This window comes from Cheilinus undulatus, linkage group 13 (assembly GCF_018320785.1).
Source record: "Cheilinus undulatus linkage group 13, ASM1832078v1, whole genome shotgun sequence".
NCBI classification, from domain to species: domain Eukaryota; kingdom Metazoa; phylum Chordata; class Actinopteri; order Labriformes; family Labridae; genus Cheilinus; species Cheilinus undulatus.
In genome coordinates this window covers 10,560,380-10,580,948 of record NC_054877.1, presented here as the reverse complement: position 1 = coordinate 10,580,948, position 20,569 = coordinate 10,560,380, and the positions used below count along the sequence as shown (strand labels likewise).

The 20,569-nt window shown below is 38.7% G+C and overlaps 2 protein-coding genes across 3 annotated transcripts in view; both read left to right on the top strand.

The window, feature by feature from the left end:
* Positions 1–331: 331 nt before the first annotated feature.
* ncstn (nicastrin) lies at positions 332–16,372 on the top strand. The gene is made up of 17 exons (XM_041804217.1): positions 332–440; positions 1,507–1,608; positions 3,121–3,244; positions 3,725–3,846; positions 5,100–5,245; positions 6,860–7,004; positions 7,386–7,498; positions 9,036–9,188; positions 9,272–9,376; positions 9,838–9,915; positions 10,684–10,853; positions 10,952–11,054; positions 12,409–12,507; positions 13,360–13,447; positions 13,716–13,879; positions 14,291–14,503; positions 15,159–16,372. The coding sequence occupies exons 1-17, from the start codon at positions 383–385 to the stop codon at positions 15,279–15,281; spliced, it is 2,106 nt and encodes a 701-aa protein (XP_041660151.1). The 5' UTR covers positions 332–382; the 3' UTR covers positions 15,282–16,372.
* A 3,251-nt stretch (positions 16,373–19,623) lies between these two features.
* LOC121520786 (vang-like protein 2) overlaps positions 19,624–20,569 on the top strand; it is a 34,032-nt gene continuing 33,086 nt past the window's right edge. Inside the window, exon 1 of one of the 2 annotated variants that reach the window (XM_041804403.1) lies at positions 19,624–19,717. The gene's annotated coding sequence lies outside the window, so the exon portion shown is untranslated. The remainder of the gene's footprint in view (positions 19,718–20,569) is intronic. The other variant, XM_041804404.1, reaches the window with a different exon arrangement.

The window sequence follows — 20,569 nt, the reverse complement described above, 5'->3', positions numbered from 1 at the left end:
TTGTTAAATGTTTTTAATGTGGGCAGACATTTTCGGGCAATGATGAGTAACGATATACGTAGTATTTTTACTCAAGAAAGGGTTAAGAAGTATCAAAACCCAGTTGAGTCATCACGGATTTGAACTTACTCTTTGATTGGCAAGACACGAGTCCTTTTAACGAAGTAGAAAATAAGGTTGATAAACATTACGTATATGTTTATCTCAAAACGCGTGGATATATTGCAATACTAAAAAACTTATATTTCGTCGGCAAATGTCCAGCGCTGCCATTTTGACTGGGTCCGTTTCCTCACAGGGAAGCGGAACCAAAAAATCGGAACCCGGACGTTTTCCATGTCAACACCTACTGTTGTGTTTTCCTGCTTTTCAAACCAGGAAGATGGATCGGCTGTCGAACAAATGGATTGTTAATTTGATAGTTTGTTCCTTTTTCATCGGTAAGTTGTATCAAAACAGCGTTGAACTTTCATGTACACGTATTTGTTCCTCAGTGGGGTGTGTTTCAGTTCAAGGCGGTTAGCTTGATTGGCTTCTTTGTGCTCGGAGCTAGCTGAATGCTAGGCTAATCAGTGCTAGCAAAATCTGCCCTGGTTGGCTTTACTCTAAACTGCCGGTGTTTAGAAACAAGTTTTACAATGGAGCGGGCGTTAAAGCCGTTCTTGACTGATAGCTGTCAACGAGAAGTTCAGAAACAACACTCTACATGACTTATAGATATCTTTTTTATAGACTTTACTGAAGCAAGTCAGAGAAAGTCTACCCTCTTGACTTGTCAGCATCAGCGTGACTGCGCGTGATTCCACTGCCCAGAGCTCGAGGGATTAAAACCCACAGTATCAAGCAAAAGTACATTTCATATTTTATCTACTGTCGTTTTTGTCATTATCACCGTATGTACGAAACATGGAGCACAGCTATTTGGAGTCTCCACAGTTTCCCCCATGTTCTGTATTCGGCATACAGGTGGTCTGTCAAAATAGCGTTTTTACGGTTTTAACGGTTAATTTCACATACCGGTGTAGCGGTTAAAAAGCAGCCGTGTCAACTGGGGACTCTTGACCTACATTGACTGTGTTTTTCGTTTATAACAACTGATGTTGTAAAGTTGGAGTAATCACGGAAGTCTCACTGTTCAGTTGGTCCTCAGACACAATATGTACTCATACTTGTGCCCAATAAAGCAGTCAAAAAGAGGAATCCGCAATGTGTCTTTGGTATCTTTTTGTAACTACTACCACATCCTGAAAGTTACCAGTGAGCGCGGTCGCTCGTAAAACCAAAACACCTGTAAGCTTTAGCCGTTTCACTCGGTGCAAGATGATGGAGGGGCTGTAAAAGGCAAGTGAGACAAAACGAAAGTTCACATCTTATCTAACCATTACAAACCCATAATCACGACAGAGATTGTTTTTTTCTTTCTGTGTTGTGCTGTCTTGGTATAATTTTGCACTCATGCCATGTTGGTCTCAAAGTGTCATTGTTTGATTTGTTTTCTTATTGCAGGTGTCAGCTGTAATTCAGTGGAAAAGAAGATTTATGTGCACCTCAACTACACTGTCCCATGTGTACGACTTCTTAATGCAACACATCAAATAGGATGCCAGTGTAAGTAAAGTAATAAAGTGATGGGTTGTTGTTGTCCCAAGCACAGGTGATTTGAGACCTTTCTGTGGTTGCTGAAGCACATCTGTATTAATGTGGTTGAGCAGAGATATAAAAGCTGGCATAAAACAAAGACTAAAGTAATAAGAGAAATGGCTTATATCTCAGAGTCAGTTGTTTTATTAAGATTTATTTAACCTGTCACAACCCAGCTCAAAGACATGACAAAAACTAGCAGATGTACGATTTTAACTAAGAAAATGAAATGATTTTATTACAAAATACGAATTAAGGGATTAACAACTGAATTAAATATTAACTAAACTAACAAAGGAGATAACTAAACCAAAACATAGTGTGATGAGGAATCGCTACCCTGGGGATCAGAGCAGCAGCACAGGGTAGAGCAGAGAGTGTGAAGCAGAGAGTGTGAAGATTAACTGCCAGCCTTATACACCTTGTGGATTGGCCAGATCCACCCAGGTGTGGCAAACCTCACTTACCAACCTGCAGGGGAAGACAGACAGACACCAGTACAAGGGCAACACACACAAAACACAACAGCAGGCCCTAGAGGCAGGAGGCCGTCACAAACCAAGAAAACCTCATTGAGATTAGAATCCCATACCCTAACATTTATATTTATATTAACATGGAAACAGACATTAAAAAACATAGCAGCGCCATTCGCAGAAAAAAAACATATTCTGTGTGACAGAGCAGAAAGTCATCAGTCACAACATCTACAACCTAATGCATCGTCCTCTAAAGCTTTTAGTCTACCTTTAATTTCTTTTTTTAAGAGGCCATTTCCTCAAGACAGAAGGTCTTCTGTAGCAGATTCCAGGCTGTGGGAGCAGCACACCTGAAACTCTTTTTAAAAAGGAGGGGGGGTAGAAATCTAACTGTATTTTCTGTGTCCTTATGGTCTCCAAGGGTCATGTTCTTTCAATGAATGTTACTTAGACAGCCTTTTAAAAGAATGTGCAGTCCAGGCAGTTTATGCTTTGAAAGTTACAAATATACTTTAACACAGTTAGAAATACTAAAGAACACTCATTTCCAATATCTGATGGATATATGTTCATTTAAACCTATTAGAATGTGGGGAAAACAACAGTCATGCAAAAAATTAACAGACGCTGCGTCATCTAGACCTCTACACCCATCATCAAACCTTTCATTTAGTGGAGGAGAATCCTAGGAGACATTTTTATTTTTGTACCACTGTTAACATTACTCCTCTCACCACCAAAAAACATGCTCACTAGGTTAATTGTGACTCTAAATTGGCCGTAGGTGTGAGCGTGTCTGATGGTCTGTCTCTATATCTCAGCCCTGTGATTGACTGGCAACCAGTCCAGGGTGTACCTCTTCTCTCTCCCAATGACAGCTGGGATAGGCCGCAGCCCCCCCCCCCCCGACCCCTAACGGGATAAGCGGTATAGGAATGGATGGATGGATGGATGTTAACGTCACAAATGCTGATATTGCATTATCTCGTTTGGATTTTAGCCTCTTTATCAGGTAATGTTGGTGTGCTCCATGTGCTCGAGTCAGAGGAAAACCTGGACTGGGTCCTACGCTCTGGTCCCAATCCACCTTATCTGGTTATCCTGGAGTACCCGTTCTTCACCAGGTACAGTTGACATATCTCATGCTGCATTTGGAGTAACTAGAGTGGATTTTAGTGAATAAAGGATTTTGGTTGTCTCCATCATGCAGGTTAATTACAGAAGATTCTTAAATTTAACAACCTTAATGCAAGCCATTCTGAAAATATCTCTGCTTTGATTCTTACTGTCTTGCTATCTTCTGAAATTTGATTTTTTTTAAACTAAAAGATGTATTTCTCACAACTCTAATGTTTAGTCACTTGGGACTAGTTAATTCTTAGCATTTATTCACTTCAAGATAAAAAAATTCTACTAAGCATAGAGAACTTAAGCTATAGAGACATTGCAGTAAAACCCATTCAGTCATAAGCTGCCTGTACTTTTGCAAACCCTGTCTGTTTTTAACCCTGAGGAAAGAAACTCACTCCACATTGTACACCTATCTGACCTGTATTTGTACCCATATCGTTTCCTCTGCCCCGTGCCGACTGTCTGCCCCTCAGGTCCATCATGATGAAGCTGAAGAACGGCTCCAGCAGGGTGGCCGGCGTTGCTGTTGTGGCGCCAAACTCAAACCCGCCTGAGGGCTTTTCACCACACACCTCCTGCCCCAATGAGAACACAGGTGGGTGAAGTTTGCCTGTGAAGACTTGTACCTCAGAGTTATAGCAGTTACAAAAATTAATCACAGGTTAGTGAGCTGCTCTATGTAATTACAGACTGTGGTTGATACAGATTTTATGATCTGTGTTTTTTTTTTTTTTACATTAAAATATCACTAGATTTTCATGTTTGACCTACAGCACAGGTTTCTCTTGTTAAATATTTCCATATGTTTTATCTTATTTTTTCCTTTTTGTGAGATACAGCAAATTCAAAACAAGTTTAATGAGTTCCATTTTATCTGTTAAAATATATTTTACCTTGGTGTAAAAGGTCATAGTGTTAAAATTCTGAACCTCATGGGAAGGTTGTCAGAATGAGGGATGCTTCCACAACTTCAGTATCTTTTAGAACAATACAATACCCGTTAAAAATAAAACATTTATCTTATAAAACAAGTGCAAGAGAGAGGAATGAATCTAGCCAAATTCAGCGTGTCATTTAAAGCAGTGATATAGAGGCCTCTGTGAAGTTTGGCCTTCACAGAGGTAGTAACAGAGGTAGTAACTATGTATTTGCCTTACGTGTGGAGGATCTTGAATATTGAAGTCTTGCTCATTTGTTCTGTACGCAGCATGTAGTAATCAACCAAAATAGAAGGGAAAATGATAAATGGAAAGGCATGTTTACCTTGCTATGCGCATATGTACATCCACATTGGTATTATATGTTTGCACTTTAATTCTTGACAACCCTGATGAAGGCCACAAGCTAAAATTTGCCTGTATGATGAAGTTGTTCTCTAAATTTCTACAATTAGTGAAGCTTTCTGTCTCCACACCATTACACATGTCACAGTAAAGATAAACACAGTATGAGTGCACTTCCGGTTTGTGCTTTACAAGTAAAACCCGGTTTAGCATTTCTTTGGTGAAACATCCTCCGTTTGTAGAGAACACCTTTTTTGGAATTCTTCCTGACACCCACCAGCTACAGAATGAATTTTCTCATTTGTTGGGAGGTTTATTGGAGAATGACAGGGCTGTGACTGCAGGGTGACACGTCCAACACACATGCCTAGTATGAAAGCCATAACAGTGTATGCTGCAGGGGATATGTGCAGCAGCTGCAAGCAGCAAAACATGCTTCCAGTTGTTAGACTTTACGCTGAAGAATTGGGACTCTTATTTTAATGTCATGCTAATGCACCAAGAACATTTAAGTGCCTGTTTTAGCATTACAGGCGGTGTCATATCCTCTATGTTTTGCCCTCAGGTGTGTACACAGAAACCTACGATCCAGCGCTGGCTCACTGTAACGTGACGATGTGGAACCCTCTGGGAAACGGACTGTCCTATGAGGAGTATGACTTCCCCATCTTCTCCCTGAAAGATGACAATGACACTCAGGTCATCCGGCAGGTAATGTGACACCATGAAAAGAGGACATTTAGTCTGTGTAGGTGACACTGTTTGAATTTATGTAGGTTGCCATGACATACAAGAAACTAAAATGCCTACTTTTGCCTTAGGTCATTGCTAAGTTGATTTGCAATCATAAAATGTTAGATTTACTGTTATGTAGGTCATTTGTCAGGTCTAAGTGATGATTATTTTACCTGTCAGATTCATTCTGGATGATAACAGTTTAATTGACTGTTGAATGACCATAGAGCCAGGAAGCTGGGTGTAGTGCAGGCACAGAGCGCAAGAAACCATGGGTGCAGTGGCATACTTTAGGGCCATATGTGTCTTTAGTTTTCTTTCCTGTTAGTTTACCAGACAAACAAAGGAAGTCTCGATTTTTTTGACCACTTCAAACTGTTTTTCAACTTACTTTTTAAAGGCTCTAGAAGCCAATAATTTGTTTTTATTGTTACTGTGGGTTAAAATCATGATAATATCATTTTTACAATCACACTGTTAATCTTCTATGAAGATTAAACCTAATTGCGAACATTATTATGATGCATGGACTCTGTTAATGACCAGCAGTTATAGTAAAGTCTGTTGTCCTATTTCATTGTATGACTATATGGATTCAGAGTTACGTTCTTCAACTTTATGACAGCCATGTTTGAATGCTTCCCAGTCACCTTAGGTGATAAATCTTTACAGTTGCAATAAAATCTGATTTGATCTCATACCAGTGGTGGGTTGAATAAGGAACGATGCCAATGAAGCCGTTTCTGCAGCGTCTCATCTCTAAAGCAGACATGTCAGAGCACATTATGTCGTTTGTCAGAAGAAGCCACAAATCATTAGCTCATCTTCAACTATTTAAGGTGACAAAAACAGACAGATCATATTACAGGTTTGTTATATAAACCTATCCTGATGCAGTAAGGACGTGTTGAGGGTTCTTTCTCTGCAGGATTCATATTGAAACTGAATAGAGCTAACACTACAGAGCCACAGAGGTCAACAGGATCTTCTACTTTTAATTTAGATTGACTCTAAGTTTCAAATCATGAATAATGTTGAATATTTCTGTTTCAACTGTTTATATCACTCTCAGGTGTTTTGTTTTTTGTTTTTTTTTGCAACGGTGGGTGTTGTCTGAAAGATGTTAAAGCATATTTTTATTGTTTGGTGGTGTATCTTTTTTCCTGTCTGGCTTTTATCAGCCTTGTTTTTACTGTTGGCTTATTAATCATATTATACCGAAGGTTTCCTTTTGAGTATTGAGTGCTATTGTCACTTCAGCTGCAATTCCACCAAGTGGTCTGATTTAAGTAGGCTGGGTAGACCAGGGAACATTTATGTAAACTGACAGTTTCAGGTTTGACAGTGTCAGAGCAGCTCCTGTGCCAAATGATAAATGCACTCCTAGACATGATAGTTATGAGTATTTCTGTGCCAAAACCTTCCAGTGTTCCCCTGAGCAGGAGCTACCGACCCATTTTTATGTTCTCACCTGCACTGAGGATTGAAAACTCTTTTGAGAGTCACTAAAAACAGTCATGTTTTTGTGGTTTCTGCCCTTAAAACCACTCAGACACAAAGAGGTTTCATACATGTTTGTCATTATTGCAGTGTTACCAGGATCACAACCGTCTTGTGAATGGCAGCTCTCCTCAGTACCCACTGTGTGCCATGCAGCTCTACTCCCACATGTCTGCAGTCACCGACACGGCCACCTGCATGAGGAGGAACGACATCAACTTTAGCATCAGCCCAGGTATTTACTCAACATGAAAAACAAACACAGAAGTGCTAACTTTAGCTCTTACTTTTCAAGGTGTGTGAGTTGCATTAGGCACATTTTCTAATTCATACAAATCTGACGGGAAGAAAACAAAGTTCCTGTGGGTCTTTGAAACAGATGCTGTACATTTTCTTAATTTTTTCCAGAAAATTTTGCTGTATGTATCTTACAGTAAGTTGTATGACCATTTCTCAGATTATTAGATTATATTTGTTAGTACATAATAGACTTTAAACTTGACTTCCAAAGATACAAGCAGCCTAGAAATCTTTTTATATCTCAGAAAACAGTGGTAATGCAGTTTCTAGCTTATTTCTAATATTCTCATGGCTTTTTTGTTTTGTCTTCTTCCAGAGATGGTTTGTGATCCCCTGGGTGACTATAATGTTTGGGCTTCCACCAAGCCTCTCAACAACTCAGTCAAGGGCCACAAGATGGGGGAGAGTGTGGTCATAGCAGCAGCCAGGGTGAGTAACAGAGAAGAATCCTCTTTGTGCTAAATGTAAGCGTGATTACAAATATGACTGCAATTTAAAAGTTGGCCATGATTTACAGGCACATTTCACATTTCAGCAAAGTCTCTTGTAGTCAGTATCTAAGATGATCTCACTTGAAAAGATTCACAGTATGAAAGATGAGGCCAGACAAAGCACAAGTCACATGTAATGTAATACACTGTGTCATGTAATGCTAAAGTCACAGTTTACAGTCTGTGTTACTGGCACTGTTTACCTGCTTTCCCACTCTTTGTAACTGGATACAAACACTATTATAACACATTATTTATACAGTGCCTTTCATATGAACATGCTGCTCAAAAGGCTTTACAGAGGCAACTATTTTAAAAACAAAAATAATGAGCTATAGTAAAGTTTAAAGCGTTATTAAAATTACACATTTAAAACGACAGCTTCCCAAATGTAATACAACCTTAAACAGCAATTAGATTAAAAGAAATTTAAGCAAAAAGAAACGTTTAAAAGTTCAATAATAACACTATAAACTAGAGTGAAATGATGTCGCAATTTAAAAATGTCTGTGTCGAGCTTAACTTGAAAAATAGCCAAAACCAACAGAAAGCAATGGATGAAGTTTTTAAGAATTGACAAAGACAAGTGTCAAAACATGACAAAATGATTTAAAAAAATGACTAATACATGAGATTCAGCTAATGCAAAAACACCTAAATAGACCTCAACAAAAGCCATAATATGACACCAAATTTAAAGACAAAGCCAAAAGAATATGTGTCTTCTAAAACAGAGGTACTATGAAATCTGGTGTATTAGATGCCCTTTAATACTGAGTTTTTCATCCAAAGTTGGCTTCGACCTACTGTATATAGTGGTGCAATCAATATACCAGGATAAAATGCTTAGACATGCTCTGTCTCAACCCCAGATGCAGCCCATTCTCACAGTTTACATGCCTCCTTATGGAATCTAAAAATTCCCGTCAGGGGTTACCGCAACTTTTAACCTTCTTGTTCCCTTTATAGGGCCATACATGCACATGTAAAGACAAAAAGAGGTATACCAATAAGGATATAGACACGGTGGGCGCTTCGTTGATTAAAAAAGACTCCAGGCAACAAGTGACCAACAGAAGTGACAGAGCAGCTTGCAAACCGTGTTGGACAACTTCACGATGATCATCACAACAGGCTGAGAGCTCAATTACCATGTAACGCTAGCAGAGGTAGACTGAACTTAAAGACCAACACAGCTGCGCAGAAACTGCATGTTGTGGACTTTGCTGAATGCGTCTGAAATCATCACACAAGATGATGGTTTAACTTTTATTCTCCCAGAAGAAGCCCAAAACTGCAAAACGTGTCTATTGATTGTGAAAATATAAAAATGTGTTTTACTGTATGAAAACTAAAGCACAGGACATAATGTCATAATGTCATAATGTGAGGCCATGTTGAGTAGATCTGAACTACTTTTACCAGATGTGATACATCCTTGATGGATCTCATTTCCTTTCCTCTCCTCCCCTCAGTTGGACAGCCGGTCTTTCTTCTTTGACATCGCTCCAGGAGCAGAGAGCGGCGTCTCTGGGTTCGTCACTCTGCTTGCTGCTGCTCATGCCCTGCGAAACGCCATTCAGGAAGCCCAGCCAAACCGCACCATCTTCTACACCTTCTTTCAGGGGGTCAGTGTTCTAAACACTATTGTGTGTGCCATTCTTAGATCATACTGTCATTACTCATCCAGTTTTTGTCCCTTGGCTTCCAGGAAACCTTTGACTACATTGGCAGTTCGAGGATGGTGTATGACATGCAGAACAAGCAGTTCACAGTGGACCTGGACAATGTCCACTCAGTACTGGAGATTGGACAGGTGTGTGAACTATTCAGAAATCCTTTTTTTGCTTTTTATTTATCAACACATACAGAATACATACTTTCAAGGTTGATTAAAGACACTTTTTAAAAAAACAAAACAGTAGAAAAATATCATAAATGCCTCTTCTGATCTGTATGTTCCATCGTTTTGGACAAATGCCAGATGATATAAATGAAAGCACATCTTCACAAAAGTTAAGAGAATGCCTTTGCTTAGGTTTGTTTGATAAAAATACTAAGGTCTGAAACTCACATGTTCCTATAGCGATATGATGTTGTTGATTGTAAAGTTTTCACATGAAACCGATAATTCTGTGTTACTCTTCTAAGCCAAAAAATATTGTACCTTAAACCTTTAACATTGCAATTGTGTGGAAAAGTTGGCCTAGAAAAAGTATTATGTTTATTTATATATTTGTGTTTGATAAATGAGTATGCTGCACATTTTGATCACAGGTTGGACTCCGTGCAGACTCCAGGCTTTGGCTTCACTCTGATCCTGTTTCAAGGAAGAACAGTAGTGTCAATGAAGAGGTTTGTGTTTATGTAAAATTGATAATCACAACATTTTTAATGCTTGATTACCATATATTCTCAGACCATTTTTTAATCATCAAGGCAATTAAAAGTTGCAAAAACTTTGCATAAACTAGAGATCTTCAGTCATGTTTTTAACCAAACACTGTCACAGGAGATACACCACTGTCTAATATGCAAAAACACAGCAGCAACATTTCAGTGCTGGAGCAATGACAAGCTATTTATGCAATTTAGACAGTGCACATAAGTTGTCTTTCATTTTTTGTAATGAAATAAAAGGAATGCTTAGTGTTTGTAGCCTGTGACTGCTGTTTTTGTTGCAAAGGTATTGATGGTATCAACAGCTTTGATTTTTACCTGTATCATATTGAAGTTTGAAATTCAACTATACTGAGAGCCTTGCAAACAATAAAGCACTCCTTCTTTTCTCATACTGGCCACATCACAATCGGAATTAAACACTATAATCATATGGATGAAGTTTTGAAAGGTTTGGTTTTGAATTCATGCATAAAAGACTGATTACTTCACCAAGTTTTTGTTGGACACATTGCCCTCCAATTCACCTGCCTTATGAAATAAATTTGTGATTCATTTTTACCAAATAAATTTAAAAAGAAGAATGTTAGGCCATCCTCTATGATCAGTTTTTAACATAAAGGACAAACTGAACAGAGATGCATATTGAGTTAACAGTCTGTAAAGTTTGGCATTTTCACCTGTATTTCTAATATTTCTAATGTCTCTGATTTTCTCTTCAAGGTGACTAAGCTCATCAATAACTTGAAGTCGGCTGCTGGAGGTGTGGGAATCACAGCAGAAGAACCGGGTTTCTCCCAGCCACTCCCTCCCTCATCCTTCCAGCGTTTCCTGCGAGCACGGCCAATCCCTGGCATTGTCATTGAAGATCACCAGTCTGCCTTCACCAGCAGGTAAGTTTTTCTCTCTGTAAAACACTTTATATCTTTAACGGAGTATAATCTCGGTTGCTCTTTTATTCCTCTTATTTTGTCTGTTTCTCTGTCTGCAGGTTCTATGAGAGTATGTACGATAACGCAGAATACCTGAACATCTCTTACCCTCAAAACCTGACCGCAGAGGAGCAGCTGGAGTTTGTGACTGAGACAGCCAGGGTAAGTCTGTAAATCACAAATATCGATAAATGCAAGTTTTTTCAATTGATTTTGCAACACCAGGCCACTACTACCTCTGCACTCTCTACACTCAGACTGATGAGATTTTTTACATGAGTTCAGCTATGTTAATTTTGACAGATTTTTAAAATTTAGTCTCAGTCTTCAGATGGAAATGACTTTTAGTCACATTTTAATCCTTTTTAGCCTTTCTATTTTAAGCCTAGCTTTAGTTGACGAAATCTCGAAAACATTTGATCTGGTTTTAGTCAATAAAAGTCCTTAAAATTAGTCCTTTATATCTAGTCTCAGCGTTTATTCTTTGAACTACTTTAATCAGCCAAATTGTAAAAAACTCATATTAATGCACTAGCAATACCTTAACTGATTTTAAATGTACTGATAGAAATATGATATACCTCAAATGAGCCATGGAAATCAATAGATTTTTAATGTCCAACTGTCCAGCGCCAACATTTTGGTCTTGTTTTAGTCTCATTAACAAAAACGAAACTCACTTTTCATGAGTTTTAATCTTCAAAAATCTATTTTTATCTGGTCTTAGTCTCATCTTTCTCATGGAAAAAAGGCAGTGAACTAACACTTTAAGTCAAAGTGTTGGTCAGTATATTTGATACTGCATTTCAGATGATTGAAAGTTTTCTTCTTTGCTCTGGTTTGATTGTGAACTCTTCTGCATCTAATCAAATAGTTTCAGGCCTCGTGTTCTTCTATCCTCTACATGTAATTTTCATCCTAAAAACAAATTAATTAACGGCACCGTCATCATAAGCTGATGTTGCTTCAAGTGAGGCTGCAGAAGGAAGGACGTCCCATAAACCGTTAATCAATCAAGAACTTTATTTATCCCCAGTAAGGGCGATTCAGTGTGCAAAAATATGGGGAGTATAAGAAACATACAAGCCACATAAAACAGGTAAGAATACATAAAAACATGTAATAATCATCGGTCTTATGGCTTCAGTCTTCCGCATCGATTCCTCGGTCTCTCCATGAGTCTCTGGTGGGCGGGACTAAGACTCAAGGAACAGACTCACACCAAAGACCCAAGCCATATAACAAGAGGAGTAAGAAGCACCCTGTATAATGGCTGTCAGTGCCACTGATGGGCTTTAAGTTGTCGTTCTTTGTGTGAGGGACATGAGTAGCAGATAGTTTATCTTCTAACTGTTGTCTTCATTCTAATCAGATATTTTCTGCATTAACTTCTTTTTGTTTAAAGAAACTTGTTTTATTTCACCCATCTATATGTTGCTAATATAGTATATACTAATGTGAATTGTTCAAGTGTCCTAATAAGATGTTCTGTGTTTTATCTCTATGTGTCTTTCAGGCTCTGACTGATGTGGCCACCATGGTGGCTCAGGCTCTCTACGTGCAGGCAGGGGGAACGGAATCGCAGCTCAGCAGCATTAAAGCAGACCCTCAAATAGTAAGACCAAAGGATTAAATCTAATATTCCTGATTGTTTCTGACTTTTGACTATTATCAAAAATATATAAGCCCTGCGCCTCCGCCTGAAAAAATGCTTTTTTTTGATTTTCTTCTGTTCACTCTGCACAACTTTGTGACCATGTGACTAGACTACTTGTAGATCTTTGATACCACAAAATTAGCTTTTTTAGAAGTGAATGTTTTTGTTGTTTTTAAACTAATTATTTCATCATGAACTTGCTGCAGTATTACTAGCCAGTTCAAAATCAGAACTACTGTGTCTTTACCTGGAAGTACATCAGGGCTTTACAGTTGCTTGAACAAAGAATATATGCATCAGATATAAGACTTAAGCGTGAAGACAAAGGAAGAAATATGTAGAATTTGTCAGCAGTATGTACTGAAGTAATTTATATCAATAAGAAATAAAGATAAATGAGCAAATAAGAGAAGCAATTAATAGAAAATCTCTCCAGATATTTTAACCAATTAAAAATAAAATTGGGCAGAATGCAGTCTTTTTTGGTTTTTCAAACAGGCTTTTACATTCTTGCAAAGACAGTCTATTATATGTATTGTCCATCGGAATTTACCAAAGAAATATCCTATATTTGTTGTAGAAATTATTAAATTGCAGGTTCTGTAGATGTTAAGCTGTCACTCAAAAAGTTATTTGTGTAAATTCTTAATTCCTTTATTGTCTTTTCAGTGTATTTGACTTTTAGGGAAAAAAAGGTTATCTTCTCTTCATTTAAAGGATTTTTAAAATCATTTGATATATTTTCACACTTCATCTTTTGCTTTAAACTGAAGCAGACGTGACTGTCCCTTTCTGTTTTGTCATCCTCAGGTGACTGGGATGTTGTACGGTTTTCTTGTCCGATCAAATAACTCCTGGTTCCAACAGATTCTCCCTCCTGACCTCATAAGTCATCTTGGTAAGTTAGGACGTAGTGTTCATCCCTTTTATATTAACTGCGCTCATTCTAGTCATAACATTAAGGCTAATGATTGTTATTGAAAGTATTTACATTGATTATGTTTTTCTGTGAAGATGCAGGAGAATGATTAACAGTCCCATCATACTGTGTTTTTCTTTTTTGCTTTGGTTTTAAAGAACAGAAATAAGAACACATTAGAGGAATCAGAAGAGCATAAATATTTCCAGACTTAACAACTGAATCTGTCCCGTCTTCTGTCTAATAGCTGACAGGCCAACAAACTTCTATGTCGGCGTCCACCAGCAGTCCAGTGAGCCGACTCTTCTGGTGCAGTACCTGCTCGCTAATTTAACAGGAAGCACGCCAAACATCACTAAGGAGAACTGTCAGGACCAGAAAGAGGACAAGGACGACACTGAGAGCAGACACGTAAGATCCACTGAAGTCTTATTTTTGTGAATTTACTGAAAATTTGTTTTGGAATTCATGTGAGACAAAAGACAGAAAAAAAGGAGCTGTGTGTTAAAGTTTCAGGCCGTTGGAGCCATGTTAGGGATTGGCATTGCAAATTGGCTCAAGCTGTAAATGTTGTAGTGTATGGCAATGGTTTACTTTCCTTCATTCTTGTCCATTTAAAAATAAACAGAGCCAAAGGAAAGTCCTTGACTACATCTTGAGAATTATTTGATCTATATTTGATTATTTCAACATGTATAATCATTACAATATACTCTATAATGGATAAATATGGAAAAATATACATTTGAATTATACTGAACTGCAACATCGGCATGCCTTTGACACATAACTCGTGCATTTTATTTTCCCCTCCACCCTCAGATGTACACCTACATGTGGGTTCAAGGTTCAGCGCCTCCCAACAGCACAGATAGGGAGGGTTTCTGCATCCGCTCCACGGTCCGTCTCTCCAAAGCGTTGTCTCCAGCCTTCGAGCTAGGAGAGTACACCTCCAAAGATTATTCAACCTGGACAGAGTCCAGGTGGAAGACCATCAAAGGACGCATATTCCTGGTGGCCAGTCATGAACTGGAGGTAAGCTGTGTTTGACATTTAACCAACATTAATGTAAATTTAGTACAGACACTTCCATCTCAACGTTTGCCATCATTTCTAATTTAACAGTGTTTATCACTGGCATACTTGCTTTAAATGGGGGGTTTGTGAGCTTAAACTACTACTTTGGGTTTTGAGGTTGATAGTATTATGTAGAACAGTGATGCTCAAATCGCAGCTCTCAAGCTGCATGCAGCTCTTTTCTAACTAGTTATGGCTCTTTTGGCAAAAACTATCCCTCTGAAAAAAAATAAATAAAAAAGGAAACTGTGTCATCAGAAATCAGTGATTACAACTCATATTAATAAAGTCCTTTCCCACATGTTGACAAAAGGCTTTAATTGCCAAATTTACTTGTCAACCTTCGATTTTATCTGCATATTATTATTTGTCTGTATTCAGTGCCTCTTTTTGTTTTCCGTTTTCTATCCTATTATTCTGTTTTTGTTAAGCACTTTGCTCTTGAAAGGTTCTACATAAATATGATTTACTTACTTAAGGTGATAAAAATTGTACCACAGATTATCACTTTCCAATTAAGAGCTGGAGATGTTTATCTGATTATAAATGATTAATGCAACACCTAAAAGTATGTATGATTATTTTAAAAATTGTTTTGATTTATCTTATCCAGATGTTGACGCTGGGTGTGGGTGTCGGCGTGTTGATATCATCCCTACTCATCACGTACATTGTCAGCTCGAAGGCCGACATGCTCTTCAGCTCGGGGAGGGAACCCACGAACGCCACCTACTGATCCATGCAGAGAGAACACAGGCCTACGACCACTACTACTACTTTTACTACAACTACTACTTCTATCCCAAACAGACATGGACCGGCCCCTTTTCTTTAAAATCACAACACGAGTAGGTACACAGAAAGGTCAGACACAGCATCAGCAGAGAGAGGGGTTTACTTTTTAAAGACCACGACTCCATGTTTGTGGACTCACTCAGGTGAGACGTGACATGAGGACTGGACTGGACCGGACTGGATTGGCCTGAATGGATCTGGACTCATCAGGGTCAGAAAACACTGGTCAGGCACCAGCAGGCCCTGCTAGTGGAAAAGATGTTCATATTTCTTTTATTATTTTTTCCCTTTTATTGTCCAAGAATGTTTTGTTTACTGTGTCATGGGATAGGCACTAAACATGGAGCATTATTTGAGCGTGAGTGATTCTGAATATGTCAATGTGAACGAGTGTGTGAGAAATCGACTGTGTGACATTAAATTTAAGAGTGTGTGTGCGTGAGGATTGCAATGCTATGTGCAATACTGTAGCTGTCTTCTCTGTCAGTGTAGTTAACTTATCAATTGGTTCTAATGATAAGAAACCACTTTTTTGAGTCGGTCAACAAGTCATAACATTTAAATTTTAACTATTTTTCAAACTGTAGGGAGAGGTATTTTGATGAATGGTAGGTCCTGGGAAGATGACAACAGCCTAGATATTTATATCCTTCAGTCCCAGTACACATAAAACTACAGGATGTAGTTGTAGAGCCACCAGAATTTCACATATTGTGATAACTGTATGGAGAAGAAGATGAAGAATCTCCCTGCAGTCTGGCGCAGCTGACAAACACTTCACTGCATATCGATCAGCTGCCAAAAAATCCAGTTGGACAATCTTTTGTTCCGCAATAACTGCGCTGGTACTCAGGCTGTGCACTCCTTTTGGTTCGTACCTTTTTGACAAGGTTTCTTTTAACCATAACTTCTGAAAATTGTGGCAACACAAGAAGATTTTCTCTCTTTTTGTTGATGAGTGTTCATTTAATGGCTGGAATCAATGACCAATTGTGATGCCTTCATGAGGAAATAAACATGGCTTCTTTTCCAGTTTGCCTTGATTTGCTATTGAAATTTCAAAGTCCCTCCACTAACAGCTCACAGGTTTAAAGATTTATTTTTAGCTTTTGTTTTTAAAGATAGCAAAGTAGGAAAGGATATGCAGGAGAGCTATAGGTCAGACCTTTTCACTCAGTGCAGCCCTCAAATATATTCAAAATATCGATCATTTTTAAACCTAAATAAATAAAGGACAAAATCCACCCTTAACACATAAAAAGCAGAACTATTGTTGTTGAAATCTTTGACAATTGTATGTATTTTTAGTGCTTTGTAAGAAATAAGAGCTATTGGCTGTGTTTCTTTCCTAAATCCACATCCATTAGTCTATAGCCATTAAAGATGCATTCAAAAAACAAGGAGAACATTTAACTTAACCAGTAAATATACTATGATCATAGCACCGAAAAGTAGCTCAAATTGATTTCAATCTTGTGTTTAGCACTTGAAGCATCACTATTTGCATTTCAGCACACTCACTGTCATGTTCAAGAAACCAGTTTGAGATGGTTTGAGCTTTGTGACATGGTGCATTATCCTGCTGGAAGTAGTCATCAGAAGGTACACTGAGGTCATAAAGGGATGGAAATGGTTAGCAACAATACTCAGGTAGGCTGTGGCATTTAAACCATACTCAGTACTAAAGTGTGGCAAGAAAATTTCCCACACACCATTACACCACCGCCAGCCTGAACTGTTGATACAAGGCAGGGTGGCCTCATGTTTTCATGTTTACGTCAAATCCTGACCCCACTGTCTGAATGTTGCAGCTGAAACCAAGACTCATCAGACCAGGCAACATTCTTCCAGTCCCAATGTTGGACAATTTTGGTGAGCCCCTTCAAACTGTAGCCTCAGTTTCCTGCTCTTAGCTGACAGGAGTGGTATCCGCTGTGCTCTTCTGCTGTGGCCAATCTGCTTCTGCTTCCACATGTTGTGCATCCAGAGATGATATTCTGCATAGCTCGGTTGTTACTAGTGGTTCTTTGAGTTACTCTTGCCTTTTTATCATCTGGAACCAGTCTGCCCATTCTCCACTGACATCAACAAGGCATTTTCATCCACACAACTGCCGTTCACAGGATTTTCCTTTTTTCTGCAAACCCTAACAGACAGCAGCAGCAGACTAGCTCTCCCATCACAGCCTGCTGCTGTTCCTACTCTTGTTTGGAGGTGAGTGATAAATAACAGAGGACTCGAGTGTACAAAAGACAAGACCAAGTAGCCTGTAGTTAACGTGTATGCTGCTAGAGCACACGTAGGAGTCAGTAGCTGATGCAGCCTAATGAGTTTGCGTTAGCTAAGTCACTTTATCATACAGACTAATGTTCTACTGAAGGGGAAAGACTGCAGTTAGGTGTATGTAAAAATCCGTCAGCAAAATCGTGGTATTGATATCCAAATTGTGCGCTATTTAATTCAATTGCGCTAATTTGCATATATTTGACGAGGCAGTGGAGGTGAATAGGATTAAAAAAATGAACTAAAACAGATCACCATCAAACTTCCCCAGTTAATTACAGACAGTATTTTACCTGAAATGTTTTAATATGTAGAGGAGCTTGTGTGGGGAACTGAGGGTAAATCTACAGATACAAACAGACAGAGGGCAGTCAAAGTAAAACACGACTAAATTTGTATTTTTGGAAGTTTTCTTTCTTTTAGAGTGAAAGAATACATGGATTCAAAATAGAATTAAATCTCTAAATTGACCAGAACATGAAAACACAATGTTTTAACCCATAGAGTCCTGTCTGAAACAGCTACTGGATCAATTCAACTGAAGGCTCCTCATCTAACAACTATTCATTCTACTAGATATTTGATACCAGACATGCAGACCTCCTCCAGATGTGAAAGATGCACTGAAACTACGATCATGTCACCATCAGTTAGTGTGTGCTCGTTTGGAGAGGGCATAATAGAGATAATATTAATAATGATAGTAATAATGATGATAATGATAATAATAATGCATTGTTAGTACAATGAAATTCTGTATTCTGATGCTTGGCTATAGAAACTCAGCTACTTTACATTTTAATTATGTCTGCAGCACAATGCCATTTCCTTTTCGTCAATAATATTTTCAGAGTTTTTTTTCAGTACTTCTTCTGTTTTTTTTCTTGTTAAATACAGTGAGCAGTAGAGGAGTGCAGATGCACTGAGCCCTATTGTTGCAACGAATCATTGCAAGAAAGCAGTCTTTTTTCAGTTCACTGTCAAGATTGTTTATTTTGAAGTACTTTTTTATTTTAATCAAACCAAAATAATTCAAATAATATATTATCTTGTGCAAAAATAAACAAATTATTAGTGCATTTTTTTCTTTTCTTGAAAACTCCTACTTCACCACGTCCCTCTCCCTAGCAGCTACAGCCAGTTATTCTAAATATTTCCTAGAAAAGAGTTGCATAGACAGCATGCACATGGTGTCATAGCTTATTTTGTTCTTGCTTCCTCTTGTGATAAACCCAGTGAATACTAAAGAGGACGTTGTGTGATCGATTTATTTTGTAGAAATCTGTAGAGTATCCATCAACTTAATGTGAAGGTATTGAAATAAACTGGTGATTGGTTAAGTTAGAGGTGGGATAATGTATTTCACTTTGTGTGAACATTTTTATAAAGAGAAATGTCCTTTTTCTCACTTGAGCCCCTGCCCCTCAAAATGTCTGTGCACGTCCCTGCTACTGAGGCTAAATGGGAAACTTTATGTCTGAGTGGATGCAGGACCATTACAAAAGAAGAGTCATTTATCAAAGCAATGATAGAGAAACAGAAGAATACACATTAAATAAATCATGGCAAATAGAAAGAATGGGGAGGACTAAATATGCCAGTATACATTACATTACAAAGCTGAGGCCTTAAACTTGTCTAAAATGAAAAGGTAAGCTATGATATACTTTGTTGACCAGAATCTTTCATTGGTGTGTGGAGAAGTTATGTTTAAATATTTCTGGTCTGACTCATGAACGTTTCTTTATGATCCACAACAAAAAGTGTGTTTAAAGTCTTTTGATGATGGGGTTTTGAAGCTTTTTTTTCTCCATCAACTGACGCTTTAGTTTACGGGAAATGGAACCACTTACTTTGTGACATTATCCTGTCCTGTACACACAGAGAAACATCACAGCAGTGATAAATGATCCGTGGCTGAACCCACAGACAGCATAGGGCTGAACCACAGCGTTTCTCAGGCCCCGTCCCCCCTCTGTGGGGGAGAACCAGAGGAGGGGCCAAAGTGGAGCTGGAGGCGGGGCGCACGGTGCTACGGCTGAGTGGAAAGAAAGTGGAAAGTGAGAAAATACCTGAATGGACTATCTGGAATAAGTAAGTAGTATTTTTGTGTGTAAAATGTGCTGAAATTGTGCTGGCTGTGATGTGTTTGCATGTGCGCTATGGACAGAGGAAAGGGAGGATTTGTGGCGCCGGAGATCTCCGATTTCCACAAACAATAGTCTCCAGGACGCGATGGTCGCCTTTTTCAAAACCGCAGGGAAGTTTAGGACCCTCATCGGCTCTATTGTTGTTCTCACCGAGGCCACGTAGCTCTGTGGGTCGATTTCAAACGTGGGAGGAAGGGAATGGTCTTTAGAAATGTTTATGGAGGGTGGCAATGAGCCGAAGAGAGATGCGCATGGAGGGAATAACGCGTCCAGTTTGAATGTAGGCCGGAGGATTTTTGAATTTTCTCTTTGCTGAAGGACTGCTGGGATTTTGTGCGTCCATTCATTTACTGTGAGGGCGTCCCGTTTGGAAAAGGGAAGGAGGAAGAAAGGGAGAGAACTGTGGGATAATTTGGCATCAGGACGCGAGCGGTGGGGCCTGGGAGTCTCCCATTGTCCTGTTGTACTACAACACCCTCCTTTTTTATTTTGTAGGTCGCACAACTCTTTTATATTCGACCTGAATGCTCACAGTAAGTTAGCCTGTTGGTAGCCCTTTGTGTTTGAGTGTTATATTGTTGAATTATTGATGCAGCTTGACTCCTGATACATGTTACCTCATCCACCAGAGCAACGATAAAATGTGCCTAAATGGCTTTATGCAGTGGCACTGTTTAAATACTAACATTTAGAGTGAAACGGACTGATTTTGCTTCTGAAGCAACAGGCCATGGTTTCCCTAGCTTCAGTCGGTGTTTGAAACCCTCTACTAGGATCGCAAGCTTTAATTTTTCTG

Bases quoted from the DNA above. Each gene is read 5' to 3' on its own strand.
- ncstn (XM_041804217.1), top strand. From the start codon at position 383: ATGGATCGGCTGTCGAACAAATGGATTGTTAATTTGATAGTTTGTTCC. The intron at 10,854-10,951 runs GTAAGTTTTTCT...CTCTGTCTGCAG, and splicing joins CAGTCTGCCTTCACCAGCAG to GTTCTATGAGAGTATGTACG. The intron at 11,055-12,408 runs GTAAGTCTGTAA...TGTGTCTTTCAG, and splicing joins TTGTGACTGAGACAGCCAGG to GCTCTGACTGATGTGGCCAC.